This window comes from Populus trichocarpa, chromosome 9, assembly GCF_000002775.5.
Source record: "Populus trichocarpa isolate Nisqually-1 chromosome 9, P.trichocarpa_v4.1, whole genome shotgun sequence".
In the NCBI taxonomy this organism is placed as follows: Eukaryota; Viridiplantae; Streptophyta; class Magnoliopsida; order Malpighiales; family Salicaceae; genus Populus; species Populus trichocarpa.
Genome location: NC_037293.2, coordinates 9066877 through 9087185, shown reverse-complemented (window position 1 = coordinate 9087185; position 20309 = coordinate 9066877). Strand labels below are relative to the sequence as shown.

At 33.0% G+C, this 20309-nt stretch overlaps 2 protein-coding genes across 2 annotated transcripts; one reads left to right on the top strand and one right to left on the bottom strand.

The window, feature by feature from the left end:
• Positions 1–152: 152 nt before the first annotated feature.
• On the top strand, positions 153–2828 carry LOC7490028 (B3 domain-containing protein At3g19184). Its single transcript, XM_002313076.4, has 7 exons — positions 153–518; positions 624–725; positions 863–894; positions 1013–1175; positions 1475–1681; positions 2050–2224; positions 2523–2828. The coding sequence occupies exons 1-7, from the start codon at positions 396–398 to the stop codon at positions 2531–2533; spliced, it is 813 nt and encodes a 270-aa protein (XP_002313112.2). The 5' UTR covers positions 153–395; the 3' UTR covers positions 2534–2828.
• Positions 2829–3090: 262 nt separating this feature from the next.
• Positions 3091–12056, bottom strand: LOC7490029 (uncharacterized). Its single transcript, XM_002313809.4, has 18 exons — positions 11847–12056; positions 11479–11652; positions 11177–11358; positions 10982–11087; positions 10773–10849; positions 10120–10207; positions 9572–9761; positions 8771–8897; positions 8138–8218; positions 7921–8022; positions 7648–7743; positions 7387–7461; positions 6376–6495; positions 5653–5781; positions 5019–5096; positions 4197–4283; positions 3583–3669; positions 3091–3472 (listed from the first exon to the last, which is right to left on the bottom strand). Exons 1-18 carry the CDS (start codon positions 11899–11901, stop codon positions 3422–3424), a joined length of 1905 nt encoding a protein of 634 aa, XP_002313845.4. The 5' UTR covers positions 11902–12056; the 3' UTR covers positions 3091–3421.
• Positions 12057–20309: the final 8253 nt, after the last annotated feature.

Below are 20309 nucleotides of genomic sequence, written 5' to 3'. Positions count from 1 at the left end.
TAAGATATAAATATTAAGAAATTCAACTCAGATATCGATAGAAAAAAAACTCTTTTAATCATAAACGAAAAAAAACTCTACAATCCACATGGCAAATGTAAATGCCCAAAGAGGCACACTTCTCAAAAAAATAAGAATGAAAACCCAAAATATAGAGTTGATGACACGAACCAGGTTTTGAATTCAAACGCTACTAAACAAGGCGCTCACTCTTACAACTCACCACTCCACCACTGTCCTTCCATACACAGAGAGAGGCCGACAGATAATACTATTAGGAAAAAAAATCGATACTCAATACTCAATAGTTTACTTTCTCCTCAACTTTTCATTTCAAGTCCTTTTTTTTTTCACTCTAATTAAAGGGGGGAAAGAGTTCATCTTTCTAACAAAAAATGATGAAATCAAAACAAACGTACGAAGAAACCAGGCAAAAGAGGATGGAGGAGAACAAGAAGAGAATGGAAGAGCTCAACCTCACAAAGCTCTCTCAAAGTCTCCTTTCCAAGCCATCTCCAGTGAGTACACACAGTAAATGCTTTTACTCGAGTATTTTTTTTGTTTAATGGTTTTTTTTTTTGTAGTATGTTTATGGAGAGATTGTGTGGTAATTAAATAAACAGGTGAAGAAAGCGAAGCCCAGAATTTCTAGGTCACCAGTGGCCTCGACTCCTGTTAGAAGGTCGAACCGGGTTGCAGACAAGCCTCCCGTTAGCTATAAAGAAGTAAGCTCTGGTTTTTGCAACGATGACAGCTTTATTTTTTATATTAAAGTTTAGACCTCTGAAATGCCAAGATTGATTTTTGGGCTGATATATAGTGATTAATTTATTGAAAGCAAGTAACTTTTTATTTCTGGCAGGTTCCAATTGAACCTTTGGCGAGACCCAGAAGGTTTTATACTTGGACCTTTTTTTCTTAAAAAAAAGAGAAAGATTTTGAGTACTTTAACATTTTGTTGGGTGTTTTGTAACTTGTCTTGTGTGTTTTGTGAGTGGCACTTGTATTATAGGAGCTATCAAAGGAGGGATCTCTTGAATAGAGTTTATGCTTCTGATGAAGTAAGGATATATGCAATTCATAGGGCAGATCAAATTCAGTCAAGTTTGGGAGCTGATTTCCCAAGTTTTGTAAAACCTATGCTCCAATCACATGTCACTGGAGGGTTTTGGCTGGTAAGAGTCCACGGTCTATCTAATTAATTTATAGCTCTAGAGAGAGAGAGAGAGAGGTTGACTTGGTTTTTATTAAAAAATGGGCAGTTTACAAAGCTAATCCCCGAACTAAAAAGTTTCCGGTTTTTAGTAATTATGTCCCTTTTTATGTACCATGTACACGCAAGATTTTACTGTCCTCCAAGTAGTAATTTGTATACTCAAGCTGATCATCAATATTTGTATGATTAATTTTTTTCTACAAAAGATGGTTCATGAAATTTCTGTGTCAATAACTGTGATTTCAATGTTATCAATAGGGTCTGCCGGTCCCCTTCTGTAAGGCTCACCTTCCCCATTATGATGAAATGATCACTTTGGAAGATGAAAATGGAGATGAATCTGAAACGAAATACCTGGCTGGAAAAACTGGTCTTAGTGGGGGATGGAGAGGTTTTGCTATTGACCATGATCTAGTTGACGGAGATGCATTGGTATTCCAGCTTGTCAGCCCTACTAAATTTAAGGTGCGCCTTCTCACCCTTAAAACTTGTACTTGATTTATTTAACAATATTAGGCACAGACATTCTTCGTTGCCGTGTGATGGACCTCCATTACATTTCTGTCAATAAGGATATTTTGTTTTCTGGCCCAATGCAAAATTGGCTGGAGGATGCAATTTTAATGATGCAAGCTACATGCTGAGCTGCAAATTGTATGCAAGTACTGTCCCATTTGAGCGAAGAAGGATCAGCCTGCCTATCTGAGTGATGTTTTAACAGAGTGTTAATTGTAAATTCAGAACTGTCTATGTTTTCTGCTGCAGTTATGTTGGTGAGCCGTTGTTGTTTTCTATGAATATCAACCCCCTCAATTACTACTTTTTTTTACCAGGTGTACATTGTAAGGGCATATGATTCAGAAGACAATGAAGATCAGGAAAACACGAAAGACGATGAAGTCAAGGATAACACGGAGGACAAGGAAGACGAGGGAAAAAGTGAAGAAAATGGCAAGGTTTCAGATGCCACAGATTTGAATAGGAGATACTCCAAACGAATCAGAGCAAGTAAGTACTGCTATTCAGCCCTTCAAAACCTTTAGTAAAAGCAAGTCTTTAGATAACCCATTTGGGGAGGGGGCAACCCAATTTCAACATGGAGCAGTTTTGAGATGGATGCCACCACCAATAGTCCAATACACCCCTTCACTGTGGCATCTAAATCGGATGTTCCTCCGGACTCATTTCTTCGAACACATACCAGAAATAGAAAATTGAATGCCCCGCCACAAAATCAATAGATCACACATATTTGGATGAAAATCAATTTACAAGGTTCATGTCTTGTATTATTGCTTTTTGACAGGCAAAAAGTAGTGTTCGCTATAGCTGGGCAGCAGCAAGTTCCTTTGGTTTCAGCGTAGGAGCTAATCTATAATGGACAACTGACATTTTGGTTTTTGATCCTGTAACGAGCCATCATGGAGTCGAAAGGCAAGCAGATCGTTATCATTTTGTAGCATAGAAACAGTGGTGAAGAACTGCACTTGTAATATCATTGCTTGCTTCGTGATTATTTTAGGTTATGTTTAATGAAAGTCGACTATCTCACTTCTTGTCTGTCTCGATAAAATCTTGTCGTTGCAATGGCAGTGCCCAAGGAATTTTTTCAGAGATGTCTTAATCAGTGTGGGTTGTGAGACTAGCATGAACTAAATGAAGCAAGCAAAATTCTTTAAGCTTAGAATTCAAAACCATTGAAAACATCCACCACGATGAAGGCATTAAGTAGTTTTTCCTTTGAATTTTTTTCTTAGAAGAATGAAAGAAAATGGAGAATGAACAATAGCCAAAAACAGCACGGATAAAACCCCAAAGAATGTTGCGAATAGAAGGGCTGTGAGGCCATGAGTGCACTGGCTACTGAACTAATATTGTGCCTCCAGCAAAAACTAGAATCATTTGAATCAATCAGCTCAATTTTTCATTTCATACATAATCTTGGTGAGTAATTAAAATCCATTGCATTAACGTAACAAAAAAAAATCCATTTGCATTAAAAAAACGGTGAAACTGGTGAAACTGTTGAAACTCAAACCTTGGTAAAAGGTTTCGTTATTGTGGTTTATTTGACAGAACTCAACAGAAAGACCCTTCAATTTCTTGTCATGTCCACTGATCCGCATGACAGATACCAATGCTCTAATTATACTCAGAAACTGAGGTCTGTGTGCTCGATCTCAGAGGTAATTTCACAGCAAATGCTCATAATTTTGACTTTTGTTCACTGAAGCTTGGATCGATGCAGACGACAACCTGTAAAATATATGTTGTAAAGAATTGAGCCATCTTGTGATCATGACCTTTAAAAAGGAAAAACATAAATAAAATGAACTGGAGCATAATAAAGTCAGCATCCTGCACACCTTGCCAACACTTTTACCCGAATGAAGGTACTCAACAGCATCCGCAACAGAATGGACGCCGTCAAATCTTTTTTGGTCTAACACAACCTGTTACAATTGAATAAAATCAGTTCAATCTCATGAGTTCAAGTGTACGAGACAGTGTTTGCCAATTATATTAACATCGTAAACAGGTTCCATTTTAATTGGAGGAGAACTCCCTTCACTTCCTCTTGCATGGCTTTAATCTAATACTTCCTACTTCACTCACAATTATTAGTCAATACTTAAGCTTCTAGGCTGCATCCAAACTAAAAGGATGTGATGAATTTGCAAAACTCCGCAAAACAATACACAAAGTCTATTTAGTTTTGGCCATGCATAAAAGGCAGTAGAAGAACGCAATTCGTTCAATTCAAAGAAATCAGCATGTGCAATGGAAGAGAAAACCAGTGAGTGCGAAGGAAAAAAATTATCACCTTTATTCATCTCAATGATAGAAAGAGGAAAGGTAGGAGGTGAGCTTGAAATAGGGGGCCAACAAAGCAATTTAAAATATAGCCTCATACAGCTATCGTAGTTTGAAAAAAGAACAGAAAAGTCTTTGAAATAATAGAACCAAAAGAAAGAATTACCTTGAGCTTTCCAGAAGCGAACATGTTATATAGTCTGTCTAGATGTTGTGCCCACAAGTGAGTATGTTGTAGAAGGAAAAAACCAGCCTGTAATCCACAAAAAGGAATCAAAGGCGGCCAGTATTTTTATCTCGTCCAAGATAGTTTATATAATGCTCCACTTGATTGCTGATGATCATTCAGTTCTAGCGAAAAGTACAAGGTTCATATATCTTTTCCATATCCTAAGAAGGCAGAATACGCTATGTGGTACATCCATGCTTCCATTGGCAAAAGCCAAGGCAAATCAAGATGCACAAAAACTCTACGCATCATAAGGGAAGAAAATAATTGGGTGCATTCAGATATGTAGAAGCAAGCAATGTGCTTACTTATAGGAGCTTACTACAAGCTAGTATATTCCACAAAGATGGGTTGTGAAATTAGTTCGAAAACAACAACTCTAACCCTTTAACCTTGACATACAGAACATTTTAGTTGTAGCAGTTGAGCTTGGGTAATTTTTAGAGTTTTCATGTTTGAACATTATCATCAAGATTAGTATTCACTTGAAAAGTATATTAAGTTAGTGAACATGGGCAGGTGGTAATGCTAACTGGCCTAGTAATGGAATTACAACATTTAAAAAGCAAGATGTTCTTGCAACGCATACAAGAAACAAAATCATGTTGAATAATCACTACTCAACTGAGTAAGGACATCAAAATATTCCACGAAATATGAAAGTTAGAATGTAAAATAAGTAAAATAATGAACTTTAGATTCATAAAATGATATGGAAGTGTGTGATGACACCACATTCATAGTCTAGCAGCTACATACCACAGTTTGACTTCTTGCTAAAATCTTCTCACAGAGTCCTGTATAATTAGCTGGTGTCCATCCATGCTCTCCTTGATACTGGAAAAAAAAAAAAAAGGAATGAATCAGCTTATGGACAATGTATAATTTACAACGTCAATTAAGGCAAAAGATATTGCAAATTGTCAATTGCACATCAATACCAGACACATGTAATGTAGTATGCTCAAGGACAACCTCATAAATTTAACCATATGATTATTCAATTTGGAATATAAGAAATCTAACATGAAGTGAGGAATGGGAATTGACATGATTATGTTGACCGCATAAATTCGAAATAGCATTGAGTCTGTCCATCAACTTCCATTGAGATGATGATGAATTTCATTTTACACAAGTTATTTTTCATGTTGATAAGGTAAGAACAAACACAAGTTTTTCTCCCAGCTCTGTAAACATGAGCATCGCTGGCTAAAGTAAAGTAGTTTGGCTTCACAAAAGGTACACCAAGGTGGTGTGCAAACAACATTCAAGTAATTTTAAAGTTTGTGATAAAACTAGATACAGTAATTTTTTTGTAATTTAAAAATGAGAAAAAGGAAAAATAAAATTTAAAATACAATCAATTGAGACGCTTGTCAAGAAAAGCAACCTGAGAAATCATTCCGATCACAATGAGTCGTCCGTGCATCGCCAAAGCATTCAAGCATAAATCAAACATGTCACCACCAACAGATTCATAGATGATGTCAATACCTTTTGGAAACTCCTTTTTTAGAACCTGGCAGAATTGAGTCATAAAATTCCTCAAAGCACAGCAATCAAAAGAATTTAATTGCACGATTCATGAAATTTCTATACTCAGATCCCATAATCTCCTATACAAGTGTGAGATTTACTTGGCAATAGTGAAGGCCTTTTGCACATTTAATAATATAGCTCACTTATTACAAGCTCACAACAGCTTTGTTCCATATTTGTGCAAGAGAAACACAACTAAATAAAAATTCTTCAGTATTGGCTCTAAATTTTTTATGCAAAATAGGATCATATTTCTTAGAGATGTTTTAAATTTCCAACTTAAACAGTGTGCCAGCAACTGCATCCAATCTCCTATAAAATCCCAATTGTTTGGAACTCTCTTTTTTTTGGACTAGAATATTTACGGAATCCCCATAAATATGATCAGACCTTATTCCATGTGATTTAACTCTTTCTTATTCTTAAGCAAGTCCACATGCATGGGCTCAATTCTGCACAATTTTGATAAGACTACTGTGTTTGTTGGGAGGAGGTAGGAAGGAGCGGGGATATCAGGCAGCCCTATTTGATGAATCAGTAATTCATTGTGTGGCATAAAATCACACATACATACCGTTTTAATATCTTCAGCTTTATAATCTATGACTCGATCAACTCCCAGTTGTTTTAAAAGAATTGCCTTTTCGTTACCTCCACAAGTTGCAACAACTGTATTTCCAGCCAATTTTGCTAGCTGCAAGTTAAGTATTCACAACATTTAACCATTGCCCATGTGAAGATGGAGATCAATGATTCGGCAAAGAAGGAAAGTCCTTTGAACATGGAAAAACTTAAATGAGAACTGAATGTTAAACTACCCACCAAGAAGAAGAAATATATGGGTAAAAGAAAACATACAAAATATATAGCTTATTTTCCAATATTTATGAATGCCATCATAGTTTGCATATCTGTCCACCTCTATCTTATAGAGACACACTAAAAGTTCAAGTATTGTTCCAAAATGCATAGTATAAGGAGAATACCGTTGCAGTTCTCTCTTGTTGTTGTAATATCCATTTTTCATGTGGTCTTTACAAATCAATCCTAAACTCCTCTCCGTTTTTGTTGGATGATTATCAACAGTATATTTGGTTTTTACGACATGTTAGTTAATATAAAACATCATTTGTGGTACTTTTGTAATTGAACGTTGTGGGTCTTTCAGGTGGAAGAATTATATTCCTATGATAAAAACCTAAAGATGTTCAAACCTCAGTGACCTCTGTTCTGAAAGGAACAGCACAAACTTTCCTTTATACTCTATACTGCTAATTCTCCAACATATGATCTTTAAAAACAAGTGGAAATTTTTCCAAATGATATTCTAGAAAAGGGTATTTTAGCTACAATCATAGAATTAGAATTGTTCTTCCTGTTCACAACAAGGATTGAATCTATACGATTTTTCACAACTCAAACATATAATCTGTTTTTCTATTCCAAGTAATTGATATGCTGTTGGAATATAAAATAAATTGAAATAAAAAATATGAAAGCATTAGACACAGCCTAAATCACATTCAGCACTGTCTACTTTATGGATGAAGAATTGAAGACCATTCATATATGAAAAAAATTAAACCTGGACAGCAAATTGACCAGTCCCTCCTGCAGCAGCAGTCACAACAACTGCTTCTCCAGATTTCATTTGTCCACACTAGAAGTTCAACCAGAGAAAAATATTGTCAAAGGAAACAACCCAAATCATTGCGCAGATTATTATTAGATATATTCTAGAAAATAGTGAGACATTTCCGATGAGTAATAACACCAAACAAAATATAAATTAATACAAAAGGAAGCCAGGTAATTGGCCAGAATTAACATGTGAAAGAAGCACGACCTTTTCAAGAGCAATTGATGCAGTCATCCCTGAAGTCAGCAAGGCAACAACTTCAGGATCTGGTCTAGGTACGGGAAGGATATGTTTTGCTGGAACCTAAATTGAGTACAAAAGCAGTTAAAAGCTTAACACTTGCATATTCACAAAATCAACATTTATACATCCAACAATCCCTTCTTCTTTTTTTATCTATAAACCCATTTATGATGTAGATAATGAAGCAAGTCTTGCTAATTGCCAAACATTGAAACAATTCTGTTCGGGACTTAATACCACTGTGAATTCAGTATAACTCCCAAAAGTCATGAGTGCAGCAGGAGTGCCAACTTTCAAGTCAGTGACAGATTCCCCCACTGCTGCAATTATTCCCACTGCCTGGAAACAAACGACATTAAAAGTCAGGTAGAAACCATAAATACTAACAGTCTGAAAAATATTATAATTAGTAGCCTCATGATCAAGATTGTCTTAATGGGATTTTAATACGCACCTCAAAACCAACATCAAATGGAAGACTGGAGGTAAGGTCTTGGTTCTTGCCAGAGAAATAACGACCTGAGCTGAAGTTCACCTGCTCAAAAGTTCATCGCAAGTCTTTGTTTAGGTATTCAATGCACAAGTGTTTTTGCACACAGATAGAATTGCATAATCATATGTCGAGATGGATGGATCATCAATGCTGGTGTCAATTGTAACCAAAAGGGGGCAAAACAAATGACTTGACAACATGAGTGTTTCTTTCTCCAGCATTTTTCACAGCCTTCACATTCTTTTTTTATAAAGTGGTCTCTGTTCTGTGAATTAGCTGTTTTCTCTTATCAAATCCTCTCTGAAGTGAAGAAAATAGCAAATAATTTAACACACCTAGCCAGTATGGGCAGAATTGTAATCTGCTTCAACAAAAGTTATATTTATGATCGGTCATCTCATGAATTCGATACCATCCTAGAAGATCTAAATAAAAGTCAAACAATAGTGTTGTTGCTGCAGCTCGTAACTGGTTACACAGTGAACCAAACAGTTCATCTTTTTTTAACAACAGGTTAAAGTCTGGAAACAACAATCAATGAGCAAAAAAGAAAATGTAAATTAAAGTAAATTCTTTTGGGAATCGTGAACTTACATCACTAGCATTTACACCAGCATAAATGACTTTCACAAGAACTTGATGTGATCCAATGGGTAATCTCAATGGTACGCGCACTATGCGGGTAGCATTGCGAAAATTATGGCTCAAGGTCTGAACAACTCTGAACAGGAAAAAAAATGTATTGGTCACTGTCACTAACTAATTGGCAGATACTTGCCCTGTGAAATGTTCATGATAAAGTAATTGACAAACAGATTGATAAAAAAAATTACATGCATGCTCTCTTCTGTGAGATAGAACAAGGTAATTAAAGAAAACCAAAAAGGCATGAGGCTTATATTTCTCAAATTCACAAGGTAAGCACCTTACAGAGATGGTAGTATCTTTAAGAACTTGCCATGAAACCAATTCCAAACTTTTCCATGAACCAAGTGGCTAAGCATGTATAATTGGTAAAGAAAAAGTGTCTATATATCATTTACTTATCCATTATACATACCAATAATTTATACAGCTATTTTTAGCAGTCTTCCACCTTGACTTTGTTTCCATTGGTTAGTGATTTTACTACTCGCACGCTATTTTTGAAATAAATCAGTAAGCTGAGAAAGGAATAGAAAGGAGTGTCCATGCAATAATTTTGGACCTTTAAACATGTGGAAAAAAGAATTATAAAGAAAAAGGCAATTTTTGGATGGAAGGGTGGCATCCTATCTTGATGAAGATAAATCTAGCAGAGTATTTAACGAATGTGAATTAACATTGAATTGAAGTCTAATAAACAGAAACCATTAAAAAAAGTTGAAGTTATAAGTTTGACATAACTTCACTCACAGTTTCTCATAACTCAGAGGAAGTTGAAGGTTCACTGGGGCTTGGTATGACACTCTTCTTTTGGAATTTGAAGAACGCGCCAAGTATTTTGCTTCTTCCATGGGAGTGGGCCAATACTCCATGCCTCTACGATTTGTAATCCATAGGCAAGAACCAGCTTTACTCTCATCACTGATAAGCTCAAAAGCACCTTAAAAGGCAGAAACATTGGAGTTTCAGAATTTTTCTTTAGAGAGGGAGAGAGAGAGAGAGTTTCAGTGACAACTGATATCAGAAGCTAGTGTCAGGAAAAAGAACTAGGTTCAGTGACAACTGATATCGTGTATTGTTAAAAATTCTTTCTGACATGTAGTATATAGCAAGCAGTCAATAGGGAAGTAGTGATACAGGGGGGAATTAAAAACAACTAAATAATCTTCAGGAACTTTTACAAGAGATTGGAGAAATGTTTCACAAGTACAGGAGTAGCAAACCAATACAGGCATCATTAAAGATTTCTGAACTAATAAACTAATAGTTAATTATTTGGAAGAAATATTATACTATACCTTTGACAACCATTTTCATAGGAACAAAGCCTCCCATCATGTCAATAAATTTAGAATCGATTTTCTCTCCCATCTCTGTTTTGACAAACTGCATCGGATTTTCCAACAAATAAAATAACTATCCACAGTAAGAAGTACACCCACTGTGTGCTTGTATATTCATACAAAAAAATAAAATGCCACAATTTGAATCGATGTTTAGTTAAAAGTTCTTAAAGATGGACTGGGAAGAAAAGAAGGGAGACAATTGGTTTCATAGAAATAGATTTATCGACATAAATCAGGAACAGAAATATATAATCCTGATTGTGACACTATTCCAAGAAGAATAACAGAGATGAGCTGATGCTATAATTGCCAGTTTAACTTCCATTCAAAAAGGTCTGCAGATAGCATGAAGTGATGACCATAGTACACAGAAGCCTAAGCTATTATATGATAAATTTAACTTCTATATTTACTTATGAGACTATGGGATTTTTTTGTTTATCATGATAAGTCTTATTGAAGGAAAAGGGAAACAGATAGGAAAACGTTATTCCCTTATACACTTTTAGAAAAAAGAAAGAAAGAATTCCAACCAAACCAGTGAAAAGAAAAAAAATGAGTAAATAACTAGTAGAACTACACAAGCTTCGATGTTATAGCCTCACCTCAGGGCAAAGCACATTGATGCGTATACCCCGGCGTTTATACGGAACAAGTGATCTAGTGAACATAACAACACCACCTGAGAAACAAATCTTATGAGCATCGGAGTATTTGAGATGGAAATTCATACACTTGTCTGGATTATTCATTGATTAGGATAAAAAAGTACGCAGTGATCAACACAAAGTTGATGGAATGGAAATCACCAGACCTTTAGAGCCAGCGTAGATAGGATCATTATACATTGGATAAAGACCAGAAGCAGATCCCAAATTTATAATAACTCCAGGCTTCTGCGCAGCTAGCATACTGTTTATCTGTCCAGAAATTGCAGGTAATAATTATTCAGTAACCAGATATTTTCATGGAGAAACAAATGAAAAATGATAAGCTCAAGTAAGATTACCGCAAGGTGAGTACAATCAATTACTGCAAGCAAGTTCACATTAACAGTATGCTTCCACGAATGAGTACCGTCTGTTTTATCTTCATAAAATGGTATGGGATTACTGATTCCAGCACCATTAATACAAATATCCATCCCTCCATATGTTGCCACATGCTTCTCAAAAGCAGCAGCTAAATCTCCTATTCACATCACCAAAAAAATAAAAAATAAAAAATCAACATAACCATCACAATGGCACGACCTTATATGCAATCAAAGTTTAAATTTAAATCCAAAATGATAATTATGAATAAACTTACTTGATTTTGATACATCGCATCTAATAAAAAGAGCAGACGGAAATCCCAAATTGGGATGGAATTTGGCATTCTCTTTCTCGACAAGTGACGCAACTTCCTTTCCTTTTTCTTCAGAGAAATCAATAACAGTCACGAATATCCCCTTCTCTCCAAGAGCTAAACTAAGCGCTCTCCCTATATATAGACAGATCATAAAAAACTAACAGATTAAATATCATAAAATGAAAAACTGAGCTTCGCTGAATCGAGGATATTCAGATAAAGTGAAGCTGATTTTACTAGCAGAAGTTGATTGATTAAGAAGAAAAAAGGGCAGTTTCAGTGATTGATCTTAAGCTGGATAATCACAAACGCGAAAAAGAAAATACCGATTCCAGAGGCACCGCCAGTGACTATAGCTGATAAACCTGGTTTAATTTCCATTTTCTTTTTAGTTGTGGTGAAGATATTATTTTATTGGTTTTATAACAGAAAAGGGGGGGGGGGGGGGAGGTGAGAATGCAAGAAAGAAGGATTGGAGGAGTGGAGTATTCTAATGGCGGGCTGGATTGGTTTTGCCGGATGGCAAGGCTGATTTTGTCGTTGTCTCGGTTCAAAATTCGAGGCGGTGATTTTTTTTAAATGTGAATCTTCTCGTAGCTTATATATATTTTGATTAATTTTATAAATTTTAAAATTAATATTTATATAAATATCTCATAATTATTATATTATCAACCATTATATTAATCATCAGTGATCTTCGGTTACCATCATATTATCAACCAGTATACAACTAAAATAGGATCTGGACAACTAAAGTATTCTTAGATTTGTCCGTATCGAGTTTCCAAGTTTGAGACACGTGGACTAGAGGCTTTTCCAGCATTGTGAAAATATGGGGAAATTTTTTTTTCTCCTTTTATATGGGTTTATACTTTATATTTGTATTTTCCCTTTTTTTTTTCATATGCAAGGAGAAGCGTGTTTCTTTTCGGAATTCATATAAGAATCTCATATTTTTGACGTGTATATTTTTAAGAACAAGAGGGTTCATTTTACCCTTTTATTAGCACGAAAATTAAATTCGGAAAAACTATAATATTTTACAAGCTAAACGAGCAATGAGTAGTATCATGATTTTTTTTTAAATAACTTTTAGCACTTGTTTTGAATGTGTATTATTCAACTGTTTTATAGTATTTTTTTTTATAATTATAATCTCTAATATATTAACTTGGATTATTTAATCTAAATAGTTTTATATGAAACTTAATAGTATGTAATTAATTTATATTGTTTGATTTTTTTAAAAATAGATAAATTTTAATTGTACTAAAAGCATATATATGATGTGAATGGATCTTAATAGTAAAAGCATAAATAAAAAGTTTACAAACATTTATTTAAATCAATCATTTTAAAATTATAAAAATGTATCAAGAGAAATAAAAAAAAAATCGCTGTTTTAATAATATATTAAACTTTGATGTTCACTTTTAGATTTTAATATTGTTGATGCTTTTTTGGGTTACGTGGTTAGAAAATATAAAAATAACAGAATAACAAGATTGACCTATTTCTTGGTTTTTTTTTTTTAATTTCTTCAATGATAGTTTTTTCCCTTAATTAGAGTTGAGGTAGGATTTACACATCAGTACTGGAGATATGTTATAATATTCATATCATATTAAAAGTATAATAGTCAATCGAGATTCTCACTTTTATGTATAGTTTATGAATCAATAAATTAAATTTTCAAACAGGTTCATGATTAAGTATAATATTCCCTACAATACCCTAACAATTATTTGCCATTTTTTTAGCAAAATTCAGAAGACAGCACTTCATGTAATGATCATTGTTCAACTATTATCTCAAAACAATATTTTATAAATATCAAGATTATTTTTTTTAATTCTATAATCCATATTTTACATTTTGAAACGATAGTACCGCAATGCCTTTCTATCCACGTGCACGCGCGTGTGCATGATCCAAATTTACGGTGCTGATTGCGGAATGCAGGTATCTACCTTTTAAAAGAGTATTCCTCGCCAAATTCTCATCTCATGGATTCTATTAGAGCTTCGTTATGATTTATGTCAAGCTGTTCCGCCGTTAAATTAAATGGATGGAATATGCATGCGTAGTCTAGGAATGCTACGGTGGACTGAACTTGGCCCGGCCATTAGGCATGCCGTGATCGTTCTTCTGTATTAATTCTCATATCATAGCAGTGCTGCATGGCGGGAAATTTTCGGGCAGTAGATTACGCAGTACTGCTGCTACGAATACAAAACACGAATTAATCAACACTGTTTGGTCGGATTGGTGTTGATTAACCCTTCTCCTGCTTCGTGGAGCAAGATTTGTATGAAAAAGAAAAACGAGAGAGAACATTTCAACTTACAACGGCCGAGTTTTGCGAACGAATGGGTTACGGCCTTAAAAATAATGAGAAAACAATCGAGTTTTTACACGAAGCCGCCCGAGAGTTTCTTGCACGACATTTCCTTTGTCTGCTCACTCTCCCAGTACTTTTATTAAGCAGTAACCCACAATCCAATTATAGAAGACAAGCAATAGCATCAAGATGTTTGTTTCTCGTTGTCCTGACACGGCATCTATTCATTGTTAATTCATTCACGGAGGATATTCCTTTCGAAGTCTAGGCATCAAAGCAAAGCCAAAAGATACCCAATGTTGACTTTTGTTCGATACGTGTGTTTTTTCCTAGATATATGGTTGGTTTTTTTTTAAGTACAATCTTTTTAAAATAAATTACATTTTATAAAAATAAAAAATAAAAACTTTTTATATAGATCCCATCAAAAAAAAGTCAATAACATCTCTATCCCAAACATCATTTTCATGAATTTCCAGGCGGCAGCTTCTCTATCGTATGGCAGTATTTGTCCGTTGGGGGAAAAAATCAGCAAAACCCCTCTCTTTTTTTTCCTGATTTTGTCCATTGTCCTCCAACTGGTAGCTTTCTTCAAAAATTTCCTTCAAGTTCGTCGATCTGGCTTCAAATCTGTCTCGACATTTTAACAGAAAAATAATATAACAACTGTTGTCAATTGGAGCAAATGGACCACATGTATAGCATAATGTTATAGAAACAGAATAAAGGGTTTTGCCGAATAATATCTTCTCTCGGTTGACGTAATGGGAGCCATTCAAACAATTCAAGACTTCTAAACTTTTTTGGAAGAAAATTCTCAGGGCCAAAATCGGTGCTTTTTCCCACGGCAATTTAGAGGTCCATATGTTCCAAAACCATATCTATAAGAAGAGTGCTTTTCAATCCTGATAGGTGTTGATCAATTCATCAAGTTTTAAATTTGTTTTTCAGAAATTACTAACTCGAGTTCCACAAAATCTTAGGGTCAATAGAAATTTACATAGTTGTTAATTTCAGGACCCGTAAGATTAGTCGAAATGTACGCAAGCTGACCCAAACATCCATGTTAATCTAAAAAAAAAAAAATTTCACTCATACGTGAACTAAAAATGCTTTATAAGGCCAGTACTACAATAGCTAGCTCGATCATGTTGGATAGAAGTGTTATAATGCTCTCCGTTTCTTTGTTCGTTCGTGCTAAGAAAATTGCCAGGCCAGATTCAAAAGAAGGGAAAAGATCACCATGCCAAAAAATAAGTGTAAATCATGTCTAAATCGTTATGCTGTATATTTTGGCCACACGCATAGTACTTCGCAACTAAAGTAGCTTCAGCCTCGAGAGTCTTATACCTGTAACTTTAATTATATTTCAATCAGATCCTTGTGTTTTAATTTATCATCCTCGATCTTGTAATTTTGATCATGTTCTCCTCTGTCAGGTCCAGTTCCTTATTCACGCTATTGCAAGAGACAAATTTCAAAATAGCCAATATCCAAAGACAGATTTCTATCAGATTCGATTACTTGAAAGAGAAACATTAAATAGTTTTAATCAAAGCGGAATTAACAAGCATGCTAGTACTGATGGCACTTCCTACCACTACAACAAAAGTTCAACTACTTCTATAGGATGTTTCTGTACCTCGTATTGCAAGTCTTCAAGATGTAAATGGTGAGTGAACTGTGCTAATTGAAGTTGAAACTTTATTTGAAGTCCAGGAATCAGTGCAAGCTCGAGTTCTCTTGATAGTTGATAATTCATCGTGCTGTCCGTTCTTGCGATCGAGGACTTGAAAGTGAAAGTTGTAGTTGAGATTCCTCTTGTAAACTGAAAAAATATGTGAGAAATTTTTTCAATACATCATTTTTTAAAAAAAGATATATATTTAGAAGATAACTTTCTGAGTTAATTTGTTAAATTTATAATTTGAATCGACTTCATATAAAATAAAATAAATCGAAATAAATTATGAAACTCAATTCTTAATAAACCAATGTTTAAACGATAAAATTTAAAAAAAATAAAAAAACAAAAAAAAAATTCAAGTTAACCTGTCAAACATGCGACCCTATTCACGAGGTCAGGATAATCCCATAAAAAAAATTTGAAATAAATTATAAAGTTCAATTCTCAATTAATTAGTTTTAAAGAATGAGATTGAAAATAAAATTATAAAGTTCAATTTTCAATTAACCCAATGTTTAATGATGAAAATAAAAAAAAATCAATTTAAAAAAAAAAACTCGAGACAACTCAAATTAATCTGTCAAACTCACAACTCAGATTAAAAAACTATAATAATATCATAAAATTAAAATTAAAACAAGTTATAAAACTAAGTCTCTTAACAAATAAGGATGAAATTAAAATTATATTTAAAAAATAAAAATAAAACATTCTTCCTATGCTTGTTAGGAAGTTAAAAAAACTATTTTTTAAAAAAAGCACTGTTATAACGTAATGCTCCGCGAGAAGGTGAATAGTAAATTTAATTTTTTTTTCTTATTTTTCCTTATTAATTATTATTGAGGTGAAGAGTATGAGCAAAATTTAAACATAATTAACAATGCAGGTCCAATCTGTTGAAACCCCCCAGAACTATATATTTTGACAATTTCCTCTCTAGAAGGCAGAAGCTATGAGGTGAAGATTGTTAGAAACCACTAGAACGTAATTAATGATGATTCCCCGTAGCTATTTTGACAGCTGCTAATATTTGACAGAACCTCTGAGAAGAAGGGGGAGGAAACCATGTGTTACGGTAGTGATACCAGTTCATCTTTTCTTCCGTGGTCTACGATGATGTGTGATTGCTTAAGTTTCTTTTGTCTTTTTTCTTTTTAAATCTAAATCAAATCAATATTTAGGTGACACTTATGTCGTATCGGTTGACCATTATGGCATATTGGCCGATACTTGACACATTGTCATGTTATTTCCTTGTCTAAATCTTATGGCATAGTTTGGTTAACTTGTCCTGTCTTTGCACATCTTTTTCAGTCGATCCAGTTACGATTAAAAAAAAACAAAAACTAAAACAGATAAGTATTTTATTATGGATTATGTACAGTGAAATTCATAGTATAGCTGCTATTTTGTTCTTGATGGGCAAGCTTGTGTTTAGAGGTATAAGGGTATTTTTTTATTAGGTTTATTGGTAATTATATTAAAAAAAAAAGGGGTTAATTATTAATTTCATGTTTTTTATACAATATAATTATCAAATAACCCTTGGAAAAAAAATTCATTTTGGTTTAGGGGCTTTTTAGTTTTTTTATGCATGTCAACCAATTAAATATCTGTGCAAAATAATCTCTCTTTACTATGGATATGGATGCAAAGTCATTTTAGATTTTTTGCTATGATTTTTTTTGTAATTTTCATATAGGGTTAGAGGGGATTTGGTATTTTGATATATATAAATTATTATTAAAATTTGAAAGTGGTAGGTATCACCTGCACTATTCGGGTGGTGAGTGTGGCACCCACATAATACTGAATGTCGTCTTTCAATACGGCTTTCGATGCGCCTCACCACCCCCTCACGATGGTGAGGCGCGTGTTCTCTGAAGGCACACGAAGGAGCTCTAGCAATGAGTTTTTCCCTTCCTTCCTCTTTTCCCTCTCTTCTCCTAGAAAAACGGTGTTGGCTATTGCAAAGAAGAAGAAAGTCTAGTTATTTGTTTGTTGAGTTAAATTAGATCTTCATTCTTTTGATTGCAATGTATTTGGTCTTAAATTATTTATTGAGTTAATTTATTTTTTCAATTTTATCCCTTGATACTTTATTTTTATATCAGGTTTGGTTTTTATTATTTTAATTACAATGTATTTGGTCTTTGATTATTTATTAAGTTAATTGTTTTTTTAATTTCATCCCTTGATACTTTATTTTTATATCAGGTTTGGTTTTTATTCTTTTAATTACAATGTATTTGGTCTTTGATCATTTATTAAGTTAATTGTTTTTTTCAATTTTATTCCTTTACACTTTGTTTTTATATTAGATTTGGTTGTCATTCTTTTAATTGTGATATTTTTGGTCTTGAATCCTTTACTGAATTAATTTGTCTTTGGATTTTATCCCTTGATATTTTATTTTTATATCAAATATGACCCTTATTCTTTTGATTATTATTTTTTTGTTGTTCTTATCCTTTTCTTAATTGGGATTGTTTTTCAATCTCATCTTTTATGATTTGATTTTATTTTATTTTTGTGTCAGATTTGGTTCGTTTTCTTTTCAAATCTATATTTTTTAGATCATTTTTTTTAAAAAAATTATTTTTACAAGTTTATCCCTGATTATTTTGGTTGGTTTAGAATTTTACATTGTTATTTTTTCATGCTTGCCTTTTACGTTGTGATTCGACCTCGTGATCTGTGTTACAAATTCTGAAGGTTGGACCGGGTTGACTTCAGTTATTTTTAATTATTTTTAAACTTTTCATTCATCATCATTGAGTTCGTTGGAAATTGGTTTTCTTTGTTTTTTTATCCCAGGTTCTTTTGTGAATTTGATTTTTCTTTTTAATTTTATCCTTCAGTTCAATATTTTTTGATATTTAAGGTTTGACCCTTCATGTTCTGATTTTTAATTTTGATTTTTAGTCTTTTTATAAATTTTAATTTGTTTTCAATTTTATCCTTAGACCTGTAATCTTGATTTTTTATTTTTTAAAATTTGGTCCTCATTCTCTTGATTTTTATTATTATTTTCTATTCATTTGTTAATTTGATTTTTTTTTCAATTTTACCATTCAATTCAAAATTTTAGTTTATCCTCTCAATTTTTTTTTCAATGAGGTTCTTATTTTTTTAATTGCTATTTTCTTATCATTTTTTTTTTTATTTCATCACTCGACATTTTATTTATTGGGATTTGGCCCCCTTGGTTTTTCTCATTGTTTCTATGCTCTACCCAAGAGTCAATCCAGGTCAATTATTAGGTCACGGGTTGAGTGAGTTGACTCGAGTTAACCCAAGTCAACCAAATCTTGTTTTATAAAAAAATTCAAAATGATACCATTTAAAAAAAAACAGTAAACGGGTTTTGACCCTATTTTTTCTAGATTTTCTCCGAGTTAACCGAAACATTGGTCAATCCAGGGTTTTTTATCGTATTGCACTAGATCAATTCCCTTCAATTTCTTTTGAAACTTGAGTCGGTCTAAACCAAAGGTCACCTGGAACATGGGTCAACCCGTCGGGTCGAGCCAAGTTTTCAAATAGTTGCTTTCTGGATGCGGTACTTCTAGTTTAGTCACTATCTAAGGTCATGAGTTTAAAAAGTTAACACCAACCGACGTCATTTTCTCTCCCAATTACATCCTTCGAAGTTGTTCATTTTAAAAAATAAACTTTGTTATTTTCTTCAGTTTTTTTTTCACCAGATTCTCTTTATCTCATGATCTGAGTGAGAGGTTTATCCAGGTAGCTCAGGTTTTTTTAGAAGTTATTTTTTTACCTTGTCCTTCAAAATTTGATTATTTTTAAAATTAAACTTTGTTTTTTTTATATATGTTTTTTCTTCTATTGGATTATCATGTCCGCATGATATTTCTTGCGGGTTTTGATACACATTAAATAAAAAGAAAATAGTGATTAGAAGTTTCTCTTACTCTTTTTTTCCTTCAAGTCAAGCTAGACTTGAATTTTTAATTAAGTACGAGAAATGAAATAATAAAAAGTTAAGTTTTTTGATTATTTTTATCATATATCAAATAACGTTTATTAGATTCGAAATAAACGATTTGTATTTATCGAATACTATAAATCATGATAAAAGATAACATGAGATGAGATGATGCTAATACATTTATATGAGCTGATTATACAAACCTTGAGATCTATTATCAATCATCTCGAGTAATATATAATAGTTGATATTGTAATAATAGTTATTTTTAAAATATTTTTTTTATTTGAAAACTTGTGTTTATAATTTCTTGATAAATCGAGTATCTTTGTTAGGCTATGTTACAAATATGTTGATGTGATAGTTGTTTTTCTTTTAAGTGGACTAGTTAAAAAACTGTTAGAAATAAATGGCACACGAGCCTATACTTTGTACAAAGGGAAAAATCTCCAACAATTCTATATTTTAAACTGTGTTTATTATGTCCTTATATGGTTTACAATTCTTCAATATCGTCCTGTCAATTTTTTCCATCCAAATGAACATAAATATATGTTTTTTTATCTTAGAAATTCCCTTGAGCTATGAAAGAATACAATTTAAACCTTTGAAAAAATTAATATTTTTATTTTTAAAAATTTTGGTAGTCGATTAATTCTAATTGTTTTCATTTCTTAAAATATTTGAGCAATTTGAGCAATTTTGAACAAATTTTTTATTGTATCATTATATAACTCAAAGGTATTTCTAGAATAAAAATAATTCTTTTAAAACATGTGGAAAAAAAACTTAACAAAATAACATAT